This window comes from Saccopteryx leptura, chromosome 6 (assembly GCF_036850995.1).
Source record: "Saccopteryx leptura isolate mSacLep1 chromosome 6, mSacLep1_pri_phased_curated, whole genome shotgun sequence".
NCBI lineage: Eukaryota > Metazoa > Chordata > Mammalia > Chiroptera > Emballonuridae > Saccopteryx > Saccopteryx leptura.
In genome coordinates this window covers 50923188-50951183 of record NC_089508.1, presented here as the reverse complement: position 1 = coordinate 50951183, position 27996 = coordinate 50923188, and the positions used below count along the sequence as shown (strand labels likewise).

The 27996-nt window shown below is 37.3% G+C and overlaps 1 protein-coding gene and 1 non-coding gene across 2 annotated transcripts in view; both read left to right on the top strand.

Annotated features, from left to right (window-relative positions):
• The window catches only part of PIAS1 (protein inhibitor of activated STAT 1), a 142142-nt gene that overhangs the window by 38707 nt on the left and 75439 nt on the right, over nucleotides 1–27996 (top strand). The window contains exon 2 of the mRNA XM_066342833.1: nucleotides 4929–5373. Within this exon, the coding sequence (XP_066198930.1) occupies nucleotides 4929–5373 (445 nt within the window). The remainder of the gene's footprint in view (nucleotides 1–4928; nucleotides 5374–27996) is intronic.
• Nucleotides 4258–4457, top strand: LOC136377720 (U2 spliceosomal RNA). The gene has a single exon (XR_010746378.1). It is a non-coding gene; the product is annotated as a U2 spliceosomal RNA (small nuclear RNA).

Genomic DNA, 27996 nt, shown 5'->3' with positions numbered 1-27996 from the left:
CTTTACATTTGACTACTTCACGCTTCTCAGAAACTTCAATGGCGTGATGCTTCAGATGTTTGTGTTACCCCACTCCCTTTCATTTAGTTTTTAAAAATACTGCATACTTAGTATAGTCCTTAAGAGTATGCAACAACTGCTCCAGTAATAACAATAGCTAGCACCTCATATTTCAGTATACCTGATTATAAGTTGCAATGGCTAATTTTGAATCTAGTTGCATTCTTTTCTTAACCACCAATTCATTTATTTATTTGTATTTTTCTGAAGTAAGAAGTGGGGAGGCAGGGAGACAGACTCCTGTATGCACCCAACCAGGATCCACCTGGCATGCCCACCAGGGGGTGATGCCTGCACATCTGGGGCTTTGCTCCATTGCAACCAGAGCCATTCTGGCACCTGAGGTGGAGGCCATGAAGCCATCCTCAGGGCCCAGGCCAACTTTTGCTCCAATGGAGCCTTGGCTGCGGCAGGGGAAGAGAGAGATAGAAAGTAGAGGGGGAAGGGTGGAGGAGCAGATGGGCACTTCTCCTGTGTGCCGTGGCCAGGAATCGAACCCTGGACTTCCACACGCTGGGTCAAGACTTTACCGCTAAGCTAGTTGGCCAGGGCACCACCAATTTTTTTAAAGGCCAAAACATTGAAGCTTGAAATGGATATTGAATGTTTTTTTGTTTCTGTTTTTGTTTTTTTTTTTTTTTTTTAATTGAGAAGTGGGAAGGCAGAGAGAGACAGACTCCCACATATGCTCCGACGAGGATCTACCTGGTAAGTCCCCTACCTGGGGGATGCTCTGCCCATCTGGGGCCACTGCTCTGTTGCTCAGCAACTGAGCTATTTTAGCACCTGAGGCAAGGCTATGTAGCCATCCTCAGTGCCCAGGGCCAGCTTGCTTGAACCATTTGAGCCATGGCTGTGGGAGAAGGAGGAGGTGGGGGGAGAAGGGGTAAGGGTGGAATTGGTCACTTCTTCTGTGTGCCCTGAGAATCAAACCCAGGACTTCCATACACCCACTGATGCTCTACTGCTGAGCCAACCGGAGATTGAATGTTAAATAAATTAGTCTTGTTAAAAGGTTTTTCTGAAAAAAAAAAAAAAAAAAAAAAAGGTTTTTCTGTTCCCTAATTAGAAGGCATGTGGTTTGTTTCCTCTAAAAAACAGTATCATAGTATGAAAGTACAACATTTGGAGTAGAACTAGTTTTGCAACATTCAACAAATTTCTTAACCTTCCCTAGGCCTCAGCTTTCCCATCTGGGAAATGAGGACAATACCTACCTCAAAATTATGATGCTTAATTATGCATACTGTGAAAACAAAAACTATACTTCTGTCATTAACATTTTTTGACTGTCAAACGAGATTTTATTTTATGTGAATTGTCAGTGTGTTCTTCCATAAAAGTAGAACAATAATACATCTGTCCTGCATTTAAATCCTATATACTAACAGAATAAGGACAAAAGCTGTCATCAACGAAGAGTTTAAGATAGTTCACTGAATTTCAGTTTTTGTTTGTGTTTGACTTAGGAGAGGGGATGCAGTTGAACTGAAATGGCAAGATACTCTTTCTAAAATTAATGGTTTTCTTTGTAAAAAGAAGTACATTTGACCAATGCCAAGGTAAACTTATTTTTAACCTATAATCTTCGCAGCATAATTCATGTTGCTTCTTTAAAAGCAGAGACTAGTCCTGGCAAGTTGGCTCAGTGGTAGAGTGTTGGCCTGGTGTGTGGATGTTCTGGGTTTGATTCCCAGTCACAGCACACAGGAGAAGCACCCGTCTGCTTCTCCACTCCTCCCCCTCTCGCTTCTCTCTCTCTCTTTTTCTTTTCTCCTTCTGCAGCCATAGCTTGATTGGAGTGACTTGGCCCCAGGCACTGAAGATGGCTCCTTGGCTTCCACCTCAGGCACTAAAAAATGGCTCCTGTTGCAATGGAGCAAGGGCCCCAGATGGACAGAGCATCTCCCCCTAGTGGGCTTGCTAGGTGGATCCCGGTTGGGGCACATGCAGGAGTCTTGTCTCTGCCTCCCCTTCTCTTACTAAATAAAAATAAAATAAAATAAAATAAAAGCAGAGACTTACTTATTAATATATTGCCCTTCTGTGGAAGTCCCTGTTCATTTTAAAATAAGGAATAAAAATCTTTACACTATTTTGTACTCAACATTGAATAGTTTTGAAAAATTGATACCTTGCTGACATATTAATAATTTGATTTCTGATGACATCTTAAAAGAGAAACACAGGCATTGGGTAGACTTTGGTTATAAATACACCCGAAATCTACACTATATCTTTGCATGCTTTCTAGAACATAAGGGTTTGGGAGTATATTTGCATTTATGTTACAGTTACATGTAAAACTTATTGCTGTAGATTCTACTTCCACCCTTTATTTTGATTTGACTTCCTCCCCTTCCTCCCCATTCCTTCCCCCTCTTTCTCCCTTCCCTGTTCCTTCCTTCCCGGTCCTCCAAGGTGTTTAAAGAGTTTCTACTGTTGTTGGTCCTAGTCTTAGATGTTGAGGATTACATGACCTTGTTGCCCTAGCAAACTTCAGTCTGGTCATGGTATCACTTGTTTAAACAGAAAATTATAATACAGCAAGATAAGCGCTAAAATAAAGATAGGAAAATGGTCAGTAAAAGTAACAAGGAGAGAGTCTAATTCTGCCAGGCCTAATGGACAGAAGCTGGACTTGGAAGAAACAAAAGCATTTTCCAGGCCAGAGAAATAGGAGAAGGGCTCATATTTCTTTGATTAAACAGCCATATTGCTTATAAAGCCCTTTATATACTCTTTTTGTCAGTATTTTATTTTTTAATTTGTTTTGCAGTCTGTAAAGAACTTCTAGAGCAGTGGTTCTCAACCTTTCTAATGCCGTGACCCCGCAATACAGTTTCTCATGTTGCGGTGACCCCAAACCAAAAAATAATTTTGGTGGCTACTTCATAACTGTTATTTTGCTACAGTTATGATTCAGAATGTAAATACCTGATATGCATTATGTATTTTCTGATGGCTTTAGGCGACCCCACCGGGGGTCGCGACCCACAGGTTGAGAACCGCTGTTCTAGAGGATTGATTGGTTGAGGAGGCTATCCTCTTGGGGAGAAGTGGGTAATTAAGGAAGGCAGTTTAGCTTTTGTGTATTGGTATTTAGTATGAGTTGAGGCTATAAAATAGTTGGGGAGGCAGCAAACAGTAAGCTTGCATGTGTCTTCCATCCTAAACCTCCCTGTTAGTGGTGGTAAAGTCAGGATTTTGCTCTTAATAGATATATGATAATTGGGTAAGCCATTTCTTCTTTTTGGATTCCATTTTCCTCCACATTAAAATGAGAGGGTTTGTATAGATGGACATTTCTTGTTGACAGTCTCTTAGCAGTTGGCGGATAAGGAGAAACAATAACCAAATCAGTTTGGGAACACAGGGTTAAAACAAAGTTAGATCGATTTCTTTACTGTAGCCTTACACATTATGGCATGTGGATTGAACTCCTGGACTTTCTAGCCTGGCCTTGCCAGTGATGTGCCTCAGCAATGTTTCTAGCTCCATCCTTTTCCTAGTGGTTTAGTGGAAAGAGCATGGGCTTTAGAATCATACATAACAGTGTTTGAATACTGACTGCTACTTAGTGGCTCTGAGCCTTAGACAAGTTATTTAACTTATTTAGCCTTCTTTTTTTTTTTTTTTTGGTATTTCTTAAGTGAGAAGTGGGAAGGCAGAGAGACAGGCTCCCACATGTGCCCAACCAGGATTCAGTGGGCAAGCCCACTAGGGGGCGATCTCTGCCCATCTACGGTGTTGCTCCGTTGCAACTGGATCCACTCTAGCGCTTGAGGCAGAGACCATGGAGCCATCCTCATTACCCGGGCCAACTGCTTCAGTGGAGCCTTGGCTGCTGGAGGGGAAGAGAGAGATAGAAGGGAGAGGGGAAGGGTGGAGAAGCAGATGGGCACATCTACTATGTGCCCTGACTGGGAATCAAACCCAGGACATCCACACACTGGACCGATGCTCAGATGCTCTACCACTGAGCAAACCAGCCAGGGCCTATTTAACTTTTCTTAACTAGTTACTTCATATGTAAAGAACATCTTGTGGAGTTGAAAAGATTTAGTGACAGCCTATGTGGCAAATAATGTATTTGGCATACAATGGGTCAAAAAAGCTGTAGTTTTTAAGTCCTACAAATTCCAGAATTAATATAGAGTATAATACTTGATGATATGTTATTTATATCCTGCATACATCGCTTCTCGGCCTTTTGGCTAAGATCAAGTATAGTATATCCTGCATACATCTGGTGTTTGAAGACGGGCTGTTTATGTGTTTCATATATACATACTTACATAATTTTCTCCAAGAAAACAAATGCTCTTGAGGATTCATAAGTATCTTTTGTCATCCACACAACACTCAGCATTCTCCTGGAGACTCAGTAATTGCTTGATAAATACCTGACAGTTTCATCAAGACAGTAGGATGAGTCGAGATATGGTTAATCTTAAGATCTTTCATAACCCTGTGTAGAAGTCAGTGAATTTATGAATATTAATTTTCTTTTTTTAATATTTCATTTATTAATTTTAGAGAGGGGAGGGGGAAGAATGAGACGCATCAACTTGTTGCTTCTCATATGTGCCTTGACTAGGCAAACCCAGGGTTTCAAATTGGGGACCTCAGCATTCCAGCTTGACACTTTATCCATTGCGCCACCACAGGTCAGGCTGAATATTAATTTTCTTTGGTTACTTACGTTAAGTGATTAAACTAAGTATGAAATAACTAGAATTGACTGTAAATTAATTGTCTTCTAAACAAATGATAAGGAGAAAGCATTATAATAAAGTATTGTTTAATATTGTTAATTATAGTCTTAGAGTACATACTAATGTTTTACATTTTGTTTTGTCTCTAAGCAAATGGTTATGAGCCTTAGAGTTTCTGAACTTCAAGTACTATTGGGCTACGCTGGGAGAAACAAGCACGGACGCAAACACGAACTTCTCACAAAAGCCCTACATTTGCTAAAGGCTGGCTGCAGTCCCGCTGTACAAATGAAAATTAAAGAACTCTATAGGCGGAGGTTCCCCCAGAAAATCATGACGCCCGCGGACTTGTCCATCCCCAGTGTACATTCAGGTCCTATGCCAGCAACTTTGTCTCCATCTACCATTCCACAACTCACTTACGATGGTCACCCTGCATCATCACCGTTGCTTCCTGTTTCTCTTCTGGGACCTAAACATGAACTGGAACTCCCACACCTTACATCAGCTCTTCACCCAGTCCATCCGGATATAAAACTTCAAAAATTACCATTTTATGATTTACTGGATGAACTGATAAAACCCACAAGTCTAGGTAAGATTATTCTATAATGGTTATTTGGTTACTTTTGGGGAATACATTTTCATTTTAGAGTTTGGATTTGACCCAGTTGATTATTCATAATAAATCTACATTTGGTAATAGCATCCAGATGATAAGAATCTTTCAATTTTAGACTCAAATGTATAAAAGCTATCTTTTAGACAAAAAAAAGTATAGTCAAGTTTTAGTGGTGGTTGCTGACACAGTGAATATTAAAACATTTTCAAGACTATAAACTTGGGATGCATATTTTAGATTGTTAATTAATATTTTATTATAACCCTTACAGATTAAAAAATTAAAATCCAGTAATTATTACCAGCCTCTGAATTCAGTTCTTAATTTTCAAGTATTGATGACATCTAAAACTAATGACTTTGGATTATTTAAATGAGTCTGAGTCAATGGTTTTATTTATTATAAAAGGAGATTTGAACTTTGATGTGTAGTATTTCAGTTTCAGCTGACTTTTAAAAGTGTATATATGTGCTCTGCAGGTGTATACATGATCATGGTTATATAATCCAAATTTTTGAAATTTTATTTACTGTGTTTTATCATCATTTGCTTAATGTCTAGTATATTAATAGAACTTAATTTATTAACTTACAATTTTAATTGCTATAATGCAACCTTTATTTAATGAAGAATAAAACTGACCCTATTGTGACCTTTGGTGTAATTTATTTAAATGTTAGATTTCTAGATGCATGCTTGTTATAAATCAGTGGTTGGTAAACTATAGTCAGAAAGGCAAATAAAACCTGCTGCCCTTTTTTTTTTTTTGTAGATCTGAATTAAGAATTAAAAAATATATATATTTCTAAAGAGTTATTAAAAAGAAAAAAGAGAATATGCAACAGAGACCATGTATTTCTTCAAAACCTAAAATATTTGCTGTCTAGCCCTTACAGAAAAAGTTTGCCGACCCGTTACAAATAATTAAACATTTCAGTTTGGAGGATTGTTGAATGTTGAATTTTGAGAACATTTACTGAAATTCTTTGAACTGGGAAATGCTTGTTTTTAATTATGCTTTGTAGAATTTACCTGAATAAATCAAGATTATAGGAATCATTTTTCTAGGTCATTTAAAAAACTCTTTTTCCATTGATTTGAGAGAGAGAGAAGAAGTGGAGGGGGAGGGAGGGAGAGAGAGAGAGAAGCATCAGGTCATTGTCATATTTAGTTGTTCCCATTTAGTTGTATATTCATTTATTGCTTCCAATCGTCTTCAGACAAGATGAATTTTATATCACATTTTATTTTTAAAATGGCCGTAACAAGAAAACTTAATAGTTTTTGAGAACTTCTTGTATACTTATGAAATTTATACGTGCTCATTATAAAACATGAAAGTGCCAAAGTCCCTTCCTCATTAGCAGTTTAGAATATATAGAGAAACAAATTACGTTTCTTGTTTTTCAAGAAGGAATCATACGTAGTATTCTGGGGCATGTCTTTTTCCCCCGTAATCATTATAGGCATCTCTTTTTGTTTTTCTCATATATAAGGCCATATATATACACACATTTATGTATGGTGTGTATATGTACATATGTGAGCATGTATATACTAGCTCATTTCTTTTTTTTGCATTTTTCCGAAGCTGGAAACGGGGAGGCAGACAGACTCCTGCATGCGCCTGACTGGGATCCACCCAGCATGCCCACCAGGGAGCGATGCTCTGCCCCTCTGGGGCTTCGCTCTGTTGCATCCAGAGCCATTCTAGAGCCTGAGGCAGAGGCCACAGAGCCATCCTCGGCGCCCGGGCCATCTTTGCTCCAATGGAGCCTTGGAGGAGAAGAGAGAGACAGAGAGGAAGGAGAGGGGGAGGGGTGGAGAAGCAGATGGGCGCTTCTCCTGTGTGCCCTGGCCAGGAATCGAACCCAGGACTCCTGCACACTAGGCCAAAGCTCTACCATTGAGCAAACCGGTCAGGGCCTAGCTCATTTCTTATTGAAGACTGTATACTATTCCATGATTTAAAGAAGTCCTTTATTAAAAGACAAAAATTTCCATTGGGTTGCTGCCAAAAACATGTTGCAATGAAATCATGTATTTAAAGGAAAAAAATGTTGGTGGTGTTTATTTGGCTTGATTCCTAGGTCTCAGATTTTCTGCTAGTCTTAATATAGCTTGCTATTTTCATTTTCACGAATTTAATTTATAAGTACCAGTATGAATGGATGTTGTTTACATATGTGTCTAAATTTTGTTATGGAGAGTAGAAATATAGACTGGATACATGTTATGGTTATGTTGGATAATATTCTTAATTAAACTTAAGAAAATTTTAAATTTTTATTTTACTGGGGTACCTTGCTTGAATATGTTTATTTCTAATTGTCTATTCAGGCGTTGTGATTTAGTATATCATAATTTATATCTTATTTCTTTGATACTGCAGGCTACATCTATCTTTATGAACTTTTTAATGTGTAATAGTAATGGGTAAACATCTTGATTTTCCCTTAAAATGATATTAGAAGCAAATAGTTCATAAGGGATTATGATTATCACTCAAGTCTAGAATGTGACGGGTAAATTTAATTTTTCATTTTTTCCCTTCCATTTTGGCATTAAGTACTAGATTTAAACAGATTTTAGATGATCTGATGTAAGCTGAATGTTATGCATGGTTCATATTTCTAAAAAATCAAAATAATTTTTTTTTATTTCCCATTTTATTAGATACTTTTTATCCATTCTTATACTAACTTTATTTTTATTTCTTTAATTTCAAAGTACTTTTAAGGTCTTTATTTGTTTTGGAACCACATATTAAAGAGAATTTTTTTCATTGTCCATAGTTAACTGGAAGAATTAGGAGATAAGAAGTAAAGGTTGTTGTAAAGTAAAATGCTTGATTTACTGTGTATTTTTTTTGCCTATTGGTATTGAAATCTGTTTATGAGCCCCATTTCAAATGCTCCTTAAAACCATTACCGTTAATCTTTCTAAGATTACCTACTTTTTCTGTCTATTCCTCCCTCATCCAGAAATGATTTCACTTTCCTGAGTCCTCTTATAACATTGTTAGTTTCTCAAAATGGTAAGGGCTCTGCTGTATTCATTTGTATATTCCCATAATAGCTAGCTATGAATCTGTTACATGGTAGTTGTTCAGTAAACATTTATTAGCTCTCCAATTCATTTAAATACAATATTCTTTTGCTATAATTCAGTTAATTTTAACCATTTTATCATCTAAATACAACTGAGGCATACTATATCAAACAGTAGCTTATGATAAGGATGGAAAATAGAGTAGGGAAAAAAGTTGTATCTTTTCCTTTATTGTTTCCATCCCCACTCTGATATATATGGTTAGTTGATGACTTGGGTATTTAATATATTCTATTTTAAAATAATTTCTGTAATTATAAAGATATTATATATTTAATATAGAATCCATAGACACTACATTAGAGAAAAAATTTTAGAATGTATCTATTATGTTCCTCTAGGCATTCATTATTGTGTGTGTGTGTGTGTGTGTGTGTGTGTATTGTGTGTGTATTTCTGCTTTTGTTTTAATGAGGAGGAGACTCTCAAATACTGACTTAACCCAGCAGGATCTTAGTTAGCTACATAATATACTGCCCACAAAAATTAGGGGATATTTTATAGCTTCATATTTATTTTAAATATCCCCTAATTTTTGTGAGCAGTATATTATTGACTCATATAAATAGTGGGGCACAGAAAAATTTTAATCTTCCAGTATATTGAGCACCATGTGTTAAAAATGTATTTTGAAATATCACTTACATAGGCCCCATGAGAGTTGCAACCTGGGGAGTGATGGACAAGCAGCAGCTAGTCCCAGGCTAACCCCCTGAACTTGTCAACAAGGCCCCTTTTCTCTGACAGCAGCCTCACTTTTGGTGCTGGTGAGCTATGGAATTTACACAATTATGAAACTCAAATGGATAATAATTTTGGATTAAAATATTTTCTTAATGTCCATTTGGCAGCAAGATATTTCATCTCAATTCTTTAATATATTATTTAGAATAATGAAATTGTTTAGAATTTTACTGTTTAAGTTGACTTGTGTTATACAGCATAATGATAATAAAATATTTTTATAATGACTAAGAGAATAATAATTTTTTAGGATGTAGTATTTGATTTGATTCAGAATTGAAAAACCAAATCCATTAATACTCAGTTTTATATTTGTTAAAAGTATAGTTATTTCTGTCTTCCTAGAATCAGGTAAATTTTCAAAGAGAAAATACATTTTTAACATTGTTCTTTTAAGTATTTTTAATATTTATAATTATTTCAAATATTTGATAATTATTTCAAAGACTAATATGTAGAGAACAGACAGCTTTGTATTCAGTCGGAGTTTGGTTAGTCATCTTCAGGTTTGTTTTATATCAAATTTAAAACAACTTCTGTCTTCTCAAGAGATGTCTTCCTTTTCAGGTTTTTAAGTAGTATATCTGAGTAAGTCCACATTATCCATGGATTAGAGATTCCTCGTAATTGCTTTGAGGAATAATAATTGTTGACTTTGAGTGTTATTTCTCATGTTCTACATTGTGTTCCTCTAATTGATTACTAAAGGATACAATATTCCCTCTTTTTGGAACGAGTAGTTAAATGATAAGAATGATGAATAAAATTGACACATAATAACGTAAATATCTTTAATGTAAAACATGTTAATGTACTTTCACATGCCAATCTTTTGATGTAGGTCAAGGCCTTTCCTTTGAGACTGCTGATTTCGCAATTTTAGATTTCTTAACACAGAGAACTGGAGGAAAAATCATTTCTGTCATTCACCTAATTCAATTGCATTTTATTTAAAGCAACTTGCTTTTATTGGGTCTTTGTAGAGCATTCAACTTAGTTTTTTAAAGACAGCACTTTTATTTAATTGGTTTTGTAATGTTTCCATTTTGTAATTACAAGTGCAACTGGCATAAATAGGTTTGAGAATAAACACCTCTGGTTCTTGGTAAGCATCAGTTAGTTAATCCATTTAAGAGGTTAGCTAAGAGGGCTTTACTGATTTTATTTTGTACCTTTCTTATTTAACTCTTCAAAGACAATAAAATTAGAAGTGTATTTGTTCTTTTGCATGTGAGAATAACTTAAGTGGTTTCTTTGGAGGAACAACATGGATCATAATTTGTATGGTTGAGTTTTTTGTTTGATTTTCTATTTTTAAAGCATTTAGCTGTCACCTTTTGGAAGGGTTTAATGGGAGGGGGAGATTGAGAGAAGTAGGGAGGTAAAGAAATTAGTTTTATGTTTGTAGTATTTCTTTTAGAACTTACTACAGTTCAATTTTTTTCTCATTGGGGACAGTGACAGTGTGTAAATAGTGAGGTAAAATAAAATAATTCACAGGGCTCTTTAAAAGCTTTTTTTTTTTTTTACTAAAAATGGTCATAAAAATTGGAAATTATCTGTAAAGATCATCTCTTATTTTTTTCTCCTATTTTAAAAATGTCCTAACATTTTTTGGGGAAAGTATTTGGATGCTACAGACTGAAGAACCTGGAGCACTGAGACATTTTAATTGATCACATGGGTGTCATTCTTCAATTTGTGATTAAACAGGTCACTTCTTTAACTTTTCTCTTTTTTAAGTCTTGGAAGGTGATTTCTAGTTGCAAACAATCTTTTCTGTAAAACACCATAAATATATTTTGTCTGGGTTATATACAGTATTTGCATTCCTGAGCTTTGTTACAAGTAGTTTTAATTTGATGCGAGACAGTATACAGATACTTCTAGGGAAGACCGACCGACAACTTAGGTGTACTGGTTTTATAGTCTCGGTATTTTAGGAAGCTGGTTGATTATTTTTAAGTAGACTATTTCTATATTTTAAAAAAATCACAATTATCTTAGGCTTGGGAGGATGTATGAATAATTTTTAGAAAAGGTTTGAATTTCAAAAAAATATGCATATAACCAGAGTTTTGCCATTGGAAAAAGCCACAGATGCTTCAGTACTTCTAAGTAGTTAAAATGATGCATCTTGTTTTGTACAGTGTGGGTGAGGTTTCTGCTACATCTTAATAATATTGGTAACCAGTGTTTTCTGCCAAGGGCTCCTCTGACATTGGATTATGTTTCACAGTTTCCTTCTCTCATTTTTAATAATTGAATTTGCCTTCCTCCACTTGCCTAGTAGCTAGTGCTTGGAGATCAGGTGATGCAAATTCAAGGACTCGGGCTCTGATAAGTATTAGAAAGGGCATTCAAAGGTTTTATGATTTATTCTACTCTGCTTTTAGAAAATTTGTGTTCTAACAATTCAACAGAAGTTACAATCTTCTATACTTGACTTTTGGGAAGTCAAAAGCCATAATTTTTTCTGTAGGCATGTTGCTTACCTAGAAATTTTTTTTCTAACTTCTTGGCAACACTGGTTTCTGGCATTCAAGAAAAATCTAAGCTATCCATCCTTTCTAAATCTACATTTTTTTTTGTAGATAATATTCTTTTTTTTTTTCTTTTTTTTTTGTATTTTTCTGAAGCTAGAAACGGGGAGAGACAGTCAGACTCCCGCATGTGCCCGACCGGGATCCACCCGGCACGCCCACCAGGGGCGACGCTCTGCCCACCAGGGGGCGATGCTCTGCCCCTCCAGGGCGTTGCTCTGCTGCGACCAGAGCCACTCTAGAGCCTGGGGCAGAGGCCATAGAGCCATCCCCAGCGCCTGGGCCATCTTTGCTCCAATGGAGCCTTGGCTGCAGGAGGGGAAGAGAGAGACAGAGAGGAAGGAGGGGGGGGTGGAGAAGCAAATGGGCGCTTCTCCTATGTGCCCTGGCCAGGAATCGAACCCGGGTCCCCCACACGCCAGGCCGACGCTCTACCGCTGAGCCAACGGCCAGGGATGATAATATTCTTTTTATCTGCTGAGTTTAAAAATTTTATTACTGTTTATATGTATATAGTGACCCAGAGTCCAAAGGATTTTAGTGTTTTTAATAAATGGGATCCTGTATCCTTGAGTGTTATCTTGGAAACCAAGAATGATAGACATTTTGGTTGGAAAGGAATCTTGACAGAATCAGTAAAGAACCCTTCAGTGGCCCTGGCTGGCTGGCTCAGTGGTAGAGCGTCGGACTGGCGTGCAAGAGTCCTGGGTTCGATTCCTGGCCAGGGCACACAGGAGAAGCGCCCATCTGCTTCTCCACCCCTCCCCCTCTCCTTCCTCTCTGTCTCTCTCTTCCCCTCCCGCAGCCAAGGCTCCATTGGAGCAAAGATGGCCCAGGCGCTGGGGATGGCTCTATGGCCTCTGCCTCAGGCACTAGAATGGCTCTGGCTTATCAGAGCATCGCCCCCTGGTGGGCATGCAGAGTGGATCCCGGTCGGGCGCATGCGGGAGTCTGTCTGACTGCCTCCCTGTTTCCAACTTCAGAAAAATACCCCCCCCCCCAAAAAAAAGAGCCCTTCGGTGTAACTATAAATAAGAAATTAAAATTTTTTAATTGTGAGTTTAATGAGAAAGTTTAAAGATTCAGAAGCAAGTAAGTACAGTTTAACAAAGAAATCCAACATATGCCCTAGCTGGTTAGCTCAGTTGGTTAGAGTGTTGTCCCCATATACCCAAGTTGCAGGTTTGATCCCTGGTCAGGGCGCATATAAAAATCAACCCAGGAATGCATAAATAAGTAGAACAAATTGATATCTCTCTCAAATCAATAAGTAAAAATTTTAAAAAAATCTCAGCATATAAGATTTTACTGTTACAGAATTTAAAGATAAATGAATAGTGTATGTAGTATTTGAGATGTGCATTTCAAAGTTTGCCAGTGGGTTCTGTACTGCTTTGGCTTAGTCTTCTACCAGAATTGAATTACCATAGGAGTTGCAGACTGGCTAGCTGGAGGACTTGGTTGTGGTGATCATGGGGCAGGTAGAGTGGTACAAGAAAGGGAAAATTCAATTTTGGCAATCAGTTTCTTTAAGAAATTTTGTTGATACCTAGGCCATTCGCCTTTTAAATATTTTTTATTTTTCCATTGATTTGAGATAGAGAGAGAGAGAGAGAAGCATGAATTCACTATTCTACTTAGTTCCATTTAGTTGCATACTCACTTATTGCTTCTCATATGTGCACTGACCAGGGATCAAACCCAAAACCTCAGTTCCTAGAGGGGATGATGATTATCCACTGAGCCACCTGGCCAGGGCCCATTCCTTTTCTGTAGCCGGACTGCTTCAGTACTGGCAGTGCTTGCAGAGGACCCCAGTAGTTTTGAGTGGAGATTAATCATTCTAATTCTTTCACACTATTGCTGCTAAATTTATTAAAATTAAAATGTAAATAAGCTTTAGATATTCCAAGGATGAGGATATTGCATTGCAAAAGAAGCTGGGTGTTAAATGTGGTATTAAAATTAAGTTACTTTAAGGTAAGTAAAAATAAAAAGGCTGGATTGTATTTTAAGAAAGAAATTTAATTTATAATCTCTACTTGTTCTCTGTAGTTCCTAGAATTTTGTTTCAGTGTTTAGTTTGGAGGTATATTTTTTAATATTTTATTTCTGCTCTTAAATTTTAATTTTAAAATTATTGACACTACTATATAATATAGTTTAGAGGGGAAATCACTTATCTATAACATACTCAATAGCATTTTGTGCTTCTTTTCACCACTAGGTGAAGTTTAAATGTAAAGTTGGCAATTTATATTTATATACAGTTTCAGAAATCATAAAGGAAATGATGGATACACTTACATAAATATGTTAGACCTCTAGACATCAGGGTTTTGGTTTGTTTTTTAAAGCCTGAGTATAAAAGTAAAGTTGAACAGTGAAGAAGACTGATTGGAAAAAAATTGATTCATTTAAAGTATGGTGTTGGAGGAGAGCTGTATATATAGACCACCAGAAAAGATTAACAAGTGCGTCCTTGAGCACATTAAGCCTGTAACATTGCTGGAGGCAAAAATGATGAAATTGAAGCTATCATACATCAGGGACATCATGAAAAGGCAGTTTAGAGGAAATCACTTAAAGGCAGGGTTTCTTTGAAAAAGACAATACTGTTGAGAAAAATAGAAAGAGTAGAAAAGATGAAACTCAAATATGTATATATTTTGTTAAAATTATAGACTTCGGCTCTGTCCGGTTGGCTCAGTGGTAGAGTGTCGGCCCAGCATGTGGAAGTCCCATGTTCAATTCCCAGTCAGGGCACACAGGAGAAACGCCCATCTGCTTCTCCACCCCTCCCCCTCTCCTTCCTCTCTGTCACTCTCTTCCTCTCCCGCAGCCAAGGCTCCATTGGAGCAAAGTTGGCTGGGGTGCCTAGGATGGCTCCTTCGCCGCCTCCTCAGGCTCTAGAATGGCTCTGGTTGCAACAGAGCAATGCTCCAGATGGGTAAAGCATCGACCCCTGGTGGGCATGGAGGGTGTATCCTGGTCAGGCGCATGCGGGAGTCTGTATCTCTCCCCCCTGCTTTTCACTTCGGAAAAATACAGTAAAAAAAAAAAAAAATTACATGCTTTTCATAACACCTAAACAGTTTAAAGAAAATAATTTTTTTCAGTATAGTCTAGATTTCAGGTTTCTGTAAAGATTTATTCTGCTTAAATGACATTTATGTGTAGTTAATCTAAAAAATCTTCCTGATGGTTTTCTAATATTTTGGGGGAGCAAGACCATTTTTACCTTAAAAATATAATGTACAATATTTTCTAAGATGTAGAGAGACCTTAAAAAATAAGGTGAAGCCTGACCAGGCGGTGGTGCAGTGGATAGAGTGTTGGACTAGGATGAGGGGGACCGGGTTTGAAACCCCGAGGTTGCTGGCTAGAGCGTGGGCTCATTTGGTTTGAGCAAGGCTCACCAGCTTGAGCCCAAGGCCCCTAGCTTGAGCAAGGGGTCACTCCGTCTGCTGTAGCGCTCCCACTCCAGGCACACACGAGAAAGCAACTGAGGTGCTGCAATGCAAAATTGATGCTTCTCATCTCTCTCCCTTCCTGTCTGTCTGTCCCTTTCTCTCTGTCTCTGTCACCAAAAAGAAAAAAAAGAAAAAGAAAATTGTAAAGTCTCCTTAAAAATAGTAGGGAAGGAGGCAAGAACATACAGTGGGGTAAAAACCTATTTAATAAATGATTTTGGGGAAATGGAACAGACATATGCAAAAACAGTGAAACTAGACCACCTTCTTACACATATATAAGAATAAACTCAAAATAGATTAAAGACTTAGCATATTTCCCTATGTGTAAGATGCTTCCATATATAAAATGCACCTTAATTTTGGGGCCAGAAATTTAGAGGAAAAGAAAAGTATTACATAAAGTTATTGAACTCAATTTGGGTTTTTTTTTGTTTTTGTATTTTTTCTGAAGTGAGAAACGGGGTTGGGGGGCGAGCAGACAGACTCCCGTATGCACCTGCCTGGGATCCACCTGACATGCCCACCAGGGGGCGATGACCGGCCTCTCTGGAGCATTGCTCCACTGCAACTGGAGCCATTCCGGCCCCTGAGGCAAAGGCCATGGAGCCATCCTCAGCGACCGGGCCAACTTTGCTCCAATGGAGCCTTGGCTGGGGGAGGGGAAGAGAGAGACAGAGAGGAAGGAGGGGGGGGGGTGGAGAAGCAAATGGGCGCCTCTCCTGTTGCCCTGGCTGGAATCGAATCCGGGACTTCCACACCAGGCCGACGCCTACAACCACGTTATAAGATGCACCCAGTTTTTACACCCCAAATTTTCAAAAGATAATACGTCTTATACATGGGGAAATGCAGTAAATATAAGACTCAAAACCATAAAACTCCTAGAAGAAAACACAGGCAATAAAATCTGACATTTGAGATCTTAGCAATATTTTTTGTGATACATCTGGAAAGGAAAACAAGAAATATTTTTTGTGATACATCTGGAAAGAAAAAAAGAAAAATTAAACGTGGGACTACATCAAACGAAAATCATCAACAGAATTAAAAGGCAACCTACTGAATGGGAGAAGCTATTCACCAATGATCCACCTGATAAGGGCTTCTTATCCAAAATTTAGAAAGAACTCATCCAACTGAACACCAAAAAAAAAAAAGAAAGGGCAGAGGACCTTGAATAAACACTTCTCCAAAGAGGACATGCAGATGGCCAATAGATATAAAAAGATGCTTGAAATCAGTGAAATGCAAATTAAAACCACAATGAGATACCACCTCACACCTGTCAGAACAGCTATCATCAGTAAATCAGCAAACATGTTGGTGAAGATTTAGAGAAAAGGGAACCATCTGCACTGTTGGGAATACAGATTGATGCAGCCATTATGGAAAACAGTGTGGAGTTTACTGAGAAAATTAATAAAGGGAACTGTCTTATGACCCAGCAATTCCACTCTGGATATATATCTGAAGAAAGCCAAAGCACCAGTTCAAAAGAATATCTGCACCCCTGCATTCATTGCAGTGATATTTACAATAGCTAAGATATGAAGGCAACCCAAGTGCCTACCAGTAGGTGAGTGGATAAAAAAGTGATGGTACATATAAACAATGGACTATTACTTGGCCATAAAAAAAGAATGAAATCTTACCAGTTGTGACAGCATGGACCTAGAGGATATTATGCTACTCCTATGTGGTATCTAAGTAGCATATGATTTACTTATATGTGGTATCTAAAGAGCAAAATTAATGAACGAACAAAACAGAAACAGACTCAGATACAAAAAAACAGATTGATGGTTGCCAGAAGAGGGTGGGGTTGGGAGGCTGGGTATAGAAGGTAAAGGGAATAAGAAATATAAATAGGTAGTCACAAAGTAGTCCCAGGGATTTAATGTACTGCATAGGGAATGTAGGCAGTAATACTGTAATCACTATGTACAGTGCCAGGTGGGTACTTGAAATATTACTTTGTAAAGTGATAAAAGGGGAAACACTTTGTAAAGTATATGTTGTCTAACCACTATGCTGTATACCTGAAACTAATACAAGTTAATATTGAATGTAAACTGCAATTGAAAAGTAAAGTTTTTTGAAAAAGATAAAATTAAGTAAAATTTTAAAGTTCTTTTAAAATTGCTTGAATAAAAGAGATATAAAATAGAGGATTTATCATTTATTTTATTATTTTCTTCCTTAGCTTGTTCCTGTTTTGCTGATTTTTATCCTTTCCATATGGATCAAGCCACTGTAAAACATTCCAAAAGAACAAAGATCTTAGAAAAGCATGTTTTAATTTTTATGTAAAGAATCCATGGTCATGGAAGTAGAATCTTCTTCATCTTTTTCTGCTAAGAGATTTGTGACTTTGTAAACAACATATATTGTATATAAAAATAATGTACTTTTTGAATATGTTTATTCATTCAACCAATATATATTAAGTGCATTTTTTTGTGCCAACACCGTTCTAGTTGGCAGAAAAGAACAAGACATGCAGGGAGTTCCTGATCTAGTGGAGGAATCAAACATACACTAGTTCATCTTAGAAAACACAAGGCAAAGTAAACCAGAAGGCATAACCTAGGGCAGTGGTCAGCAAACTCATTAGTCAGCAGAGCCAAATATCAACAATACAACGATTGAAATTTCTTTTGATAGCCAAACTTTTAAAACTTAAACTATATAGGTAGGTATATTGTTATTAACTTAATTAGGGTACTCCTAAACTGGCCTTTGCCAAAAACTCAAGGGGCCAAAGAGCTGCATGTGGCTCACGAGCCGCAGTTTGCCGACCACTGACCTAAGGTAAAAATTAAAGGGATTGTATTTACCAAGGAGCACGAATTTAACATTTTTGTCTATGGAATAATCTAATCTGAATTACTGAGGGTTTTTATTGAAAATAGAGGTTTTCCCACATCCGAGATCTTCTGAATTGTATTTAAAATCCTAGGATATTATACACACCTTCCCTAGTATATCACTTCATTTCTTTGAATCCCTACAGAATATATCATATATAATCCTTTCCATGAACATACAGGTTGTAATCATTTTTTGCTAATATGCCAGTGAGCATTCTTACATATAAGAATATTTATTTTTGTACTTACGTATTTCTTTAAGTGCAAGGTAGTTTTCCTAGGTCAAAGGCTATACATACTTCTAAGTGGCTATTAAATTGCATCCTCCATACCCTTCCAAAAATGTTTACACTCCTACCAGTGTTTTTATGAGTGCTTATTACCCACAGTTCTATCAGTCACTTAAAATTTTTATAAACTGATAAAATGAAAATAATATCTTCTTTTAACTTGCATACCTTTGCTTACTGCTGAAGTTGGGCATTTTTATGATTATTAACCATTTGTAGTCTGTGAATTGCTCATTCATATTCTGTGCTCATTTTCCCAGTCCTTTTTTTTTTTCCTCTTGGTTAATACTTTATATAATGCATACTAGTCAGCGCTCTTATGTTGTAAATATTTTATCCTGGCCTGTCACTTATTATGTAATTTATAATATCTTTATTACATAGAAGTTGAAATTTGTCACCCAGATCTGAGTTATTTTATGGTGTTTGAACTTTTTTTTTAAATTATTTTTATTATTCATTTTACAGGAGAGAGATAAAGAGATAGATAAATAGAGAGAGAGAGAGAGAGAGAGAGAGAAAGAAAAGGGGAGGAGTAGGAAGCATCAACTCTTATATGTGCCTTGACCAGGCAAGCCCAGAGTTTCGAAGCGGCATACCCAATGTTCCAGGTCAATGCTTGTCCATTGCGCCACCACAGGTCAGGCCAGTGTTTGGACTTTTAAAACAGCTTCATTGAGATAGAATTCATGTACTTTTAAATTCACCTTGTACAGTTCAGTGGTTTTTAGTATATTCATGGAGTGGTTCTTCCATCACCACTGTTGTTTTGTTGTTGTTGTTTTTATACAGAGAGAGTCAGAGAGAGGGATAGATAGGGACAGACAGACAGGAATGGAGAGAAATGAGAAGCATCAATCATTAGTTTTTCATTGCGACACCTTATTTGTTCATTGATTGCTTTCTCATATGTGCCTTGACTACGGGCCTTCAGCAGACCGAGTAACCCCTTGCTTAATCCAGCGACCTTGGGTCCAAGCTGGTGAGCTTTGCTCAAGCTGGCTACCTCGGGGTCTCAAACCCGTGTCCTCCACATCCCAGTTCGACGCTCTATCCACTGCGCCACGGCCTGGTCAGGACCATCACCACTGTTTTAACTCAAAATCTTTTTTGCCTGACCAAGTGGCAGAGTGGAAAGTGTCGACCTGGAATGCTGAAGACCCAGGCTCGAAACCCGTGGTTGCTGGCTTGACCCAAAGTTTGCTGTTTGAGTCAAAGGTTGCTGCCTTGAATAAGGGGTCACTGGCTCAGCTAGAGGTCACCTCCCCCCCTCCTGTCAAGGCACATACGAGAAGCAATCGGTGAATAACTAAAAAGTGCTGCAACTATGAGTTGATGCTTCTCATCTCTCTCCCTACCTGTCTGTCTCTCGCAAAAAAAAGTTTATCACCCCTAAAGAAACACTACTGATTAGTAGTCACTCTCATTTCCCCTTCCTCCCAGCCCCTAAAAACCACTAATTATCTTTCTGTCTCTATGGATTTGCCTATTCTGGATATTATATAAATGGAATCCTATAGTACATGGCCTTTTTTTGTCTGGCTTCTTTTCATTTAGCATAATGTTTTTAGGGTTTATTCATGTTATAGCATGCAGCAGTGCTTCATTCTTTTAGTGGGTGAGTATAATTATTTTTAATGGGAGTGTCTAATTTCCTTTTTAGAATTTTTAATTGTGGGCAAAAAATTTACCCTCTTAATCATTTTTAAGTGTACTGTTCAGTGGTGTTAAATATATTCACATTGTTGTACAGTAGACCTCTAGAACATTTTATCTTGCAAAACTGAAACTTTCCCCCTAGCCACTAGTAACCACCATTGTACTTTCTGTTTCTAAGAATTTGACTATTTTAGGTTCCTCATATAAGTGGAATCATACAGTACTAACTTGTCTTTTTGTTACTGGCTTATTTCACTTGCACAATCCCGTCAAGGTTCATCTATATATATTGTAGAATGTGACAGGATTTCCTTTCCATTTTGGGCTGATTGCTATTCAATTGTATGCATATGCCAACTACATTTGGGTAACCTTTCATCTGTAGATGAACATTTAGGGTTGCTTCCATTTCTTGGCTCTGTGAGATCCTGCTTTCATTTATTTTGGATATAGATCCAAAAGTGGGAGTGCTGGATCATATATGGTAGTTCTATTTTTAATTTTTTGAGGAACCACCTTATTCTTTTCCAAAGCAGCTGAACTATTTTACATTCCCACTAAAAGTGCACACAGATTCCAGCTTTTCTGCAATCTCGTTTTTTTTTTTAGTGACCATCTTAATGAGTCTGAAGTGTGCTATCTCATTGTAGTTTTGATTTGTATTTTTTTGATGACTCATGATGTTGAACATCTATTCATTAATGTGGTTGTTGGCCTTTGTATTGTATATCTGTTTTGGAAAAATGTCTCTTCAATTCCTTTGCCACTATTTTAATTGGGTTGTTTGTATTGTAATGGTTGAATTATATAAGAGTTGTTTGTTTATTACAGGAGTTGTTTAAATACTCTGAATATTAACCCCTGATTAGATACATGAATTCCAAAAATTTCCTGCCATTTTGTAGGTTGCTTTATTGCTCTGTAAATTGTTTCTTTGATGCACAAAAACTTTTAAGTTTGGCGTAGTCCCCAGTGTCTTATTTTTGCTTTTGTTGCCTGTGCTTTTGGTGTCATAACTAAGAAGTCATGGCCAGATTCAGTATCATGAATCATCTACCCTGTATTTTCTTCTAGAAGTTTTATAGTTTCAGGTCTTTAATTTATTTTGAGCTAATTTTTGTATATGCTTATAAGGAAAGAGTCCCACTATTTTGTATGTGGATATCCAGTTTCCTCAACACCATTTGTTTGAGACTGTTCTTCCCCCTTGTTGTCTTGGCACCATTATCAAAGATCTTTGGACCTTATGTGTAAAGGTTTATTTCTGAGCTCTTTCAGTTCTATTGGTCTATATGGTTTTATTTATTGATTTTTTTTTTTTTTTTTTAAGAGAGACGAGGGATTGGTAGTGGTGGAGGGAATGGGAAGCCTAGACAAGGCAAGCCCAGGATTTTGAACTGGCGACCTCAGCATTCCAAGTTGATGCTTTATCCACTGCACCACCACAGATTAGGTGCCGTTAGTCTATGTTTTTATGCCAGTGCCACACTATTTTGGTTAATATACCTTTATGTGTTTTGACATTAGGAAACATTAGGCCTCTGACTTTGTTCTTTTTTTCAAGATTGTCTTGTCTACTCTTTCATATGAATTTTAAGATTTTTTTTAATTTTGCAGAACTTGATATTAGGATTTTTTTGTGTATGTGTGTTTGTGACAGAGACAGACAGGAAAGGAGAGAGATGAGAAGCATCAATTCTTCATTGTAGCACCTTAGTTCAGTGGTCCCCAACCTTTTTTGGGCCATGGACCAGTTTAATGTCAGAAAATATTTTCACGGACCGACCTTTAGGGTGGGATGGGTAAATGTATCACGTGACTGAGACAAGCGTCAAGAATGAGTGTTAGACGAATGTAACAGAGGGAATCTGGTCATTTAAAAAAAATAAAACATCGTTCAGACTTAAATATAAATAAAACGGAAATAATGTAAGTTATTATTCTTTCTCTGCGGACCAGTACCAAATGGCCCACGGACCGGTACCGGTCTGCAACTCAGGGGTTGAGGACCACTGCCTTAGTTGTTCATTGATTGCTTTCTCATATGTGCCTTGACTGGGGGCTAGACCAGACAGAGTGACCCTTTGCTCAAGCCAGCTACCTTGGGCTCACTCAAGCTGGTGAGCCTTGCTCAAACCAGATGAGCCTGTGGTCAAGCCTGTGAGCTAGGGTTTCGAACCTGGGTCCTCCGGTCCTCCATGTCCCAGTCCAACTCTATCCACTGCGCCACTGCCTGGTCAGGTGATATTGGGATTTTGATAGGATTTGCATTGATTCTGTAGTTTACTTTGGAAATATGGACAGTTTAACAATCTTCAAATTTATGGCACTGGATGTGTTTTTATTTGCTTGTGTTAATTTTTTCAGCAATGCTTTGTAATTTTCAGCATACAGGTTTTTGCCTCCTTGGTTCAATATTCCTAAGTGTTTTACCTTCTTTTTTTTTAAGAGGGTAGGAGGACAGACAGGAGGAAGAGAGATGAGAACCATCAACTCATAGTTGCGACACCTTAGTTGTTCATTGATTGCTTTCTCATATGTGCCTTGACTGGGGGGTTCCAGTGGAGATAGTGACCCCTTGCTCAAACTGATGAATTTTGGGCTTCAAGCCAGTGACCTTTGGGCTCAAGCCAGCAACCATGGGATCATGTCTGTGATCCCAGGCTCAAGATGATGACACTGCACTTAAGCCAGCAAACTCAGGGTTTCGAACCTGGGTCCTCAGTGTCACTGCCACTGCCTGGTTAGGCTATCTTTTTTAATGCTATGAAAAATGGGATTGTTTTCTTAATTTCTTTCTTCATTGTTAGGGTATAGAAATGCAAATTATTTTTGTGTTGATTTTATGTTCTGCAGCTTTCCTGAATTTGTTTATTGTAATAGTTTTTTTGTGGAATTTTTAGGGTTTTCTACATATAAGTCTTGTCATCTGTGAAGAGAGATAATTTTATTTCCTTTTAAATTAAGATGCCATTTATTTCTTTTTCTTACCTAATTGCTCTGGCTAGGACTTCTAGTATGATTTTGAATAGAAAATTGCCTTGTTCCTGGTCTTAGGATATGCTTTCAAGTCTTTTACCATTGAGTGTGATGTTAGCTGTGTGTTTTTTATGTATGCTCTTTATTATATTGAGATAGTTGCCTTCTAGTCCTAGATATTGGAGTATTTTTAATTATGAAAGAATGTTGAATTTTGTCATGCTTTTTCTGCATCAGTTTTGATGATCATGTGGTTTTCTTTGATTCTATTAATGTGGTATATTATATTTACTAATTTTCATATTTTGAACCACCCCTGTGTTCCAAAAGTCCTAGTTGGCAATGCTGTATAAGCCTTTTCATATGCTGTTTTATCTTGCTCTTTAGAGGGAAAGCATCTAGTCCTTTACCATTGAATATGATGTTAGTAGTAGATTTTTTTTTTATTGAGGCACTTTTTAAGTCATTAAGGTGTTTTGGAATTTATTTAAATGCTTTTTCTCTACCTGTTGAGATAATCCCATGGTTCTTATTTTTAATTCTATTAATATGGCTTGTTGTATTGCTTTTCATATATTAAACAGTGGTTTTTGGATTTTGCCTGACTTTTGATGCCTTATCTTCAGGATGAATAAATCAGTAGTCTCTCTACATTTTTTATTTCTGACATTTGTGGGGTTTTAAAAATCAATTCTGGATTTCATTATTATAATTTTTTTTAATATGAGAGTCAATTTCTCCCAAATGTTTTTTGAATGGATATTTTTCTGGATCTTATTCTGTTCCAATTACTGTTTGTATATTTCTCCACTAACATGGAATTATTGTATTTAGTTTTTTGGTTGACTTAAAAAGTTTGAATTGGCAATATTCATTTGATACAGAAATCTAAAGTTACAAAAAGAGTTTATAATGAAAAGGCAGTCCCTCTCCTCCCTTTATCTCAGCCACTGGTGGTGTTTTCAGTTCCTTTTATGTCTTTCCAGAGAGTTCTGCATAATACAAACATTGGCCTCATTATATTTTTAGCAACTACTTAGTGTGTGATTCATTGGACTATGCTTTATTAAATATTCTCTTATTGATTGACATTTAGATATCTTGCTGCTTCTGAAAACAGTTCTACAGAGAATGTTCCGTAATATATATCACTATACACATGTCAAAATATATTCAATATTTTAAAAGATAAATTCCTAGAAGTGGAATGTGCATTTAAAAATTTGATAGATGTTGACAAATTTCTCTCCAGAGGTCTGTGTTAATTTATAATCCTACTGGCTATGCAAAGTCTGTTTTTCCTCTATGCCTTCAACAGTACTGTATGTTGTTAAACTTTTTGATCATTGCAAATAGGTGAATATTTATCACTCATTATAGTTTTAACTTGTATTTCTCTTAATAAAGGTGGAGGGTTTTTTTATATATGCTTGAGATAATTGTATTTCTTCTTTGAACTTTTCATGAACTTTGCCTATTTAAAAATTGGCTTATTTTGCTTTTCTCTCTGATATGTAGAATTAAGGAGTTTAGCACTTTATGGTATAAATTACCATAATTTTTTCAGTATAATATCTTTTGACTCTATGATTGAGGTTGGAAATTTACCATTAATTTCTTTTTATTGCTAAGTAGTATTTCATGGTATGGGCTGAATCATAGTTTCTCTGTCTTTTTACTTATTGAAGGGCATTTTGCTTGTTTCCAACTGTCTTATCACAAATAATGTTATAAGTATTTATGGATGAATTTTTTTAAGGACATAAGTTTCCTTTTTTTTCTGGATGTGTCCCCAGAATGCATGCTTTGAAAAAGCACCAAACTATTTTCCAAAGTCTCTATCATTTTGCATTTCCACTGGTGGTGTATGAGAAATTCATATTTTCTGCATTCTTGGCAGCATATTGTTACTTTTTTATTGTAGATATTTAAGTAGGTATATAGGGATATCTCACTGTGTTCTTAATTTGCATTTCCTTAATGGCTAATGATGTTGAGCATCTTTCTATGTGCGTATTTGCCATCTCTGTATTCTCCTTGGTGAAATATCTGTGCACATCATTCACATATTTTAATTTTATTGTTTGTTTTTATTATGTTGAATTTTGGAAGTTGCCTTATATATTATAAATACTAGTCCTTAGATATGTTGTTTGCGTATATTTTCTTCGGGTCCTTAGGTTTTGTTTCTTTTTTTAAAACTTTTGATTTTGAAATAATTACAAGTTTATAAGAAGTTATGATGGAGTACTTCCATATAAATGAAAGAATGTCTTGTGTACTCCTTACTTACCTTCCCCATTGTTAGCAACTTTCCTAACTGCAGTGAAATATCAAAACCAGGAAATTGATGTTGGTACTATTTACAGAGCTTATTCAAATTTTACGAGTTATTTTTTGTACTCATTTGTGTGTATATAGCTCTGTGCAGTTTTATTATATGTGTAGCTTCATGTAACCACCACCACCACAATCAAAATACTTAACTTCCATGCCCTGGCCGATTACTCAGTCAAAGTGTTGACCAGAAACACCAAGGTTGTGAGTTTGATCCCTGGTTAAGGCACATAGGGAAGCAACCAATGAACGCACGAATAAATGGAACAACAAATGAATGTTTCTCTCCCCCCCTTCTTCCTCTGTCTCTCTAAAATCAGTTAAAATTAAAAATATATATATATTTAGACCCTGGCCAGGTGGCTCAGTGGTAGAGCGTCGGCCTAGCGTGCGGGAGTCCTGGGTTCGATTCCCGGCCAGGGCACACAGGAGAAGTACCCATCTGTTTCTCCACCCCTCCCCCTCTTCTTTCTCTCTGTCTCTCTCTTCCCCTCCCACAGTTAAGGCTCCATTGGAGCAGAGTTGGCTTGGGCACTGAGAATGGTTCCATGGCCTCTGCCTCAGGTGCTAGAATGGTTCCAGTTACAACTGGGCAATGCCCCAGATGGGCAGAGCATTGCCCCCTGGTGGGCATGCAGGGTGGATCCTGGTTGGGCGCATGTGGGAATCTGTCTGTCTGCCTCCCTGCTTCTCACTTGAGGGGGTGGGAATATATATTGGGGCACTTTTTGGTTGCTTCGCTACTGCCCATCATGAAAGCTGGAACGCCCACTAGTGGGCGGGAGGGACCAGGTTGACCAGCACTACAAAAGTGGGCAGTTTTTATAAAATGGTTCGCCATCACGGCTTTAGCACCTTTGTCAAAATCAGTTATCCATACTTATGTGCGTCTATTTCTGTGTCCTTTATTCTATTTTGCTGATCTATATGTTGCCCATCTATATCACTTGATGTCAATTACTATAGCTATGTAAGAAATTGTTTCTCTAACTTATTTTGTTTAAAATGTTTTGTTTTTTTTTGTTTTTTTTTTAGCTATTCTAGTTCCTTTGTCTTTCCATACACATTTTAGAATTATTTTGTCTAGCTCTACAAAGAATCTTACTGGAATTTTAAATTTTCATTTATTTTTTTAATTTTAGTGAAAGGAAGGGAGGTAGAGACAGACTCCCACATGTGCCCTGACCAGGATCCACCTGGCAAGCCCACTAGGGGGCAATGCTCTGCTCCTCTGGGGCCCTTGCTCCATTGCAACTGGAGCCATTTTTTAACACCTGAGTCAGAGGCCATGGAGCCATCCTCAGTGCCTAGTGCCAACTTGTTCTAATAGAGCCATGGCTGCGAGAGGAGGGAGGAGAAGAGAGAGAGAGAGAGAAGTGAGAAGCGAGAGGGGAAAGGGGTGGAGAAGCAGAGGGATGCTTCTCCTGTGTGTCCTGGCCAGGAATCAAACCTAGGACTTTCAGACACTGGGGAGATGCTCTACCACAGAGCAGACTGACCAGGGCCTTATTGAAATTTTTTATAGGAATTACATAAAACCTGCATATTGATTTAGGAATAATTAATAGTTTTTAAATATTGAGTCTTCCAATATATGAACATAGTATGACTCTCCATTTGTTTAGATAAATAATTTGTTTAGATTAATATTATCTTTAGTGCTTTACTTCAGATTATTTGAGAGACTAGTGCATAGCATTCAAAAGCTAAGAAATTCAACTCAAGGTGGGTGGAATGGGGATAAGAAAGTGTGATGAATAATACTTTGAGAAATGAGTTAAAGCTCAACCAGGATATAACAATATTTAAAATATCAAATTGCAATTTTAAACATCTGGCAGATTAGGAAATTCAGATTTTCAAATTCACTCAGGATGTGTATTAACTTCCTTTCTAGTAAAAATAACACATTATTGTTTATCAGATAGCCTTGATATTATAACTTATATTTTTACTTAAGGTTGAAGTTTCTGTAGAATTGGTATCATAGTTACATTTATTATTTATTCATTTTCATGGTTACTTTTAGATAAAGTAAATCATGCCTTATATTTGTATTTAGTTTATATATGTATGTATAATTTGTTTATGCTATGTAGATTATGGAATGCTTTTGAAGTCAATTTTATTTTTGAAATTTTTATTTTTAAGACGATTAATTTTGGAGAGGAGAGAGAGAGGTTTGGGAGGAGCAGGAAGCATCAACTCCCATATGTGCCTTGATCAGGCAAGCCCACGGTTTTAAACCGGTGACCACAGCATTCCAGATCGACATTTTATCCCCTGAACCACCACAGGTCAGGCTGAAGTCAATTTTTAAAAAAATTATTGACTGGCCCTGGCCAGTTGGCTCAGTGGTAGAGCGTCGGCCTGGCGTGTGGAAGTCCCGGGTTCGATTCCTGGCCAGGGTACACAGGAGAAGCTCCCATCTGCTTCTCCACCCCTCCCCCTCTCCTTCCTCTCTGTCTCTCTCTTCCCTTCCCGCAGCCAAGGCTCTATTGGAGCAAAGATGGCCCGGGCACTGATGATGGCTCCATGGCCTCTGCCTCAGGCGCTAGAGTGGCTCTGGTCACAACAGAGCGATGCC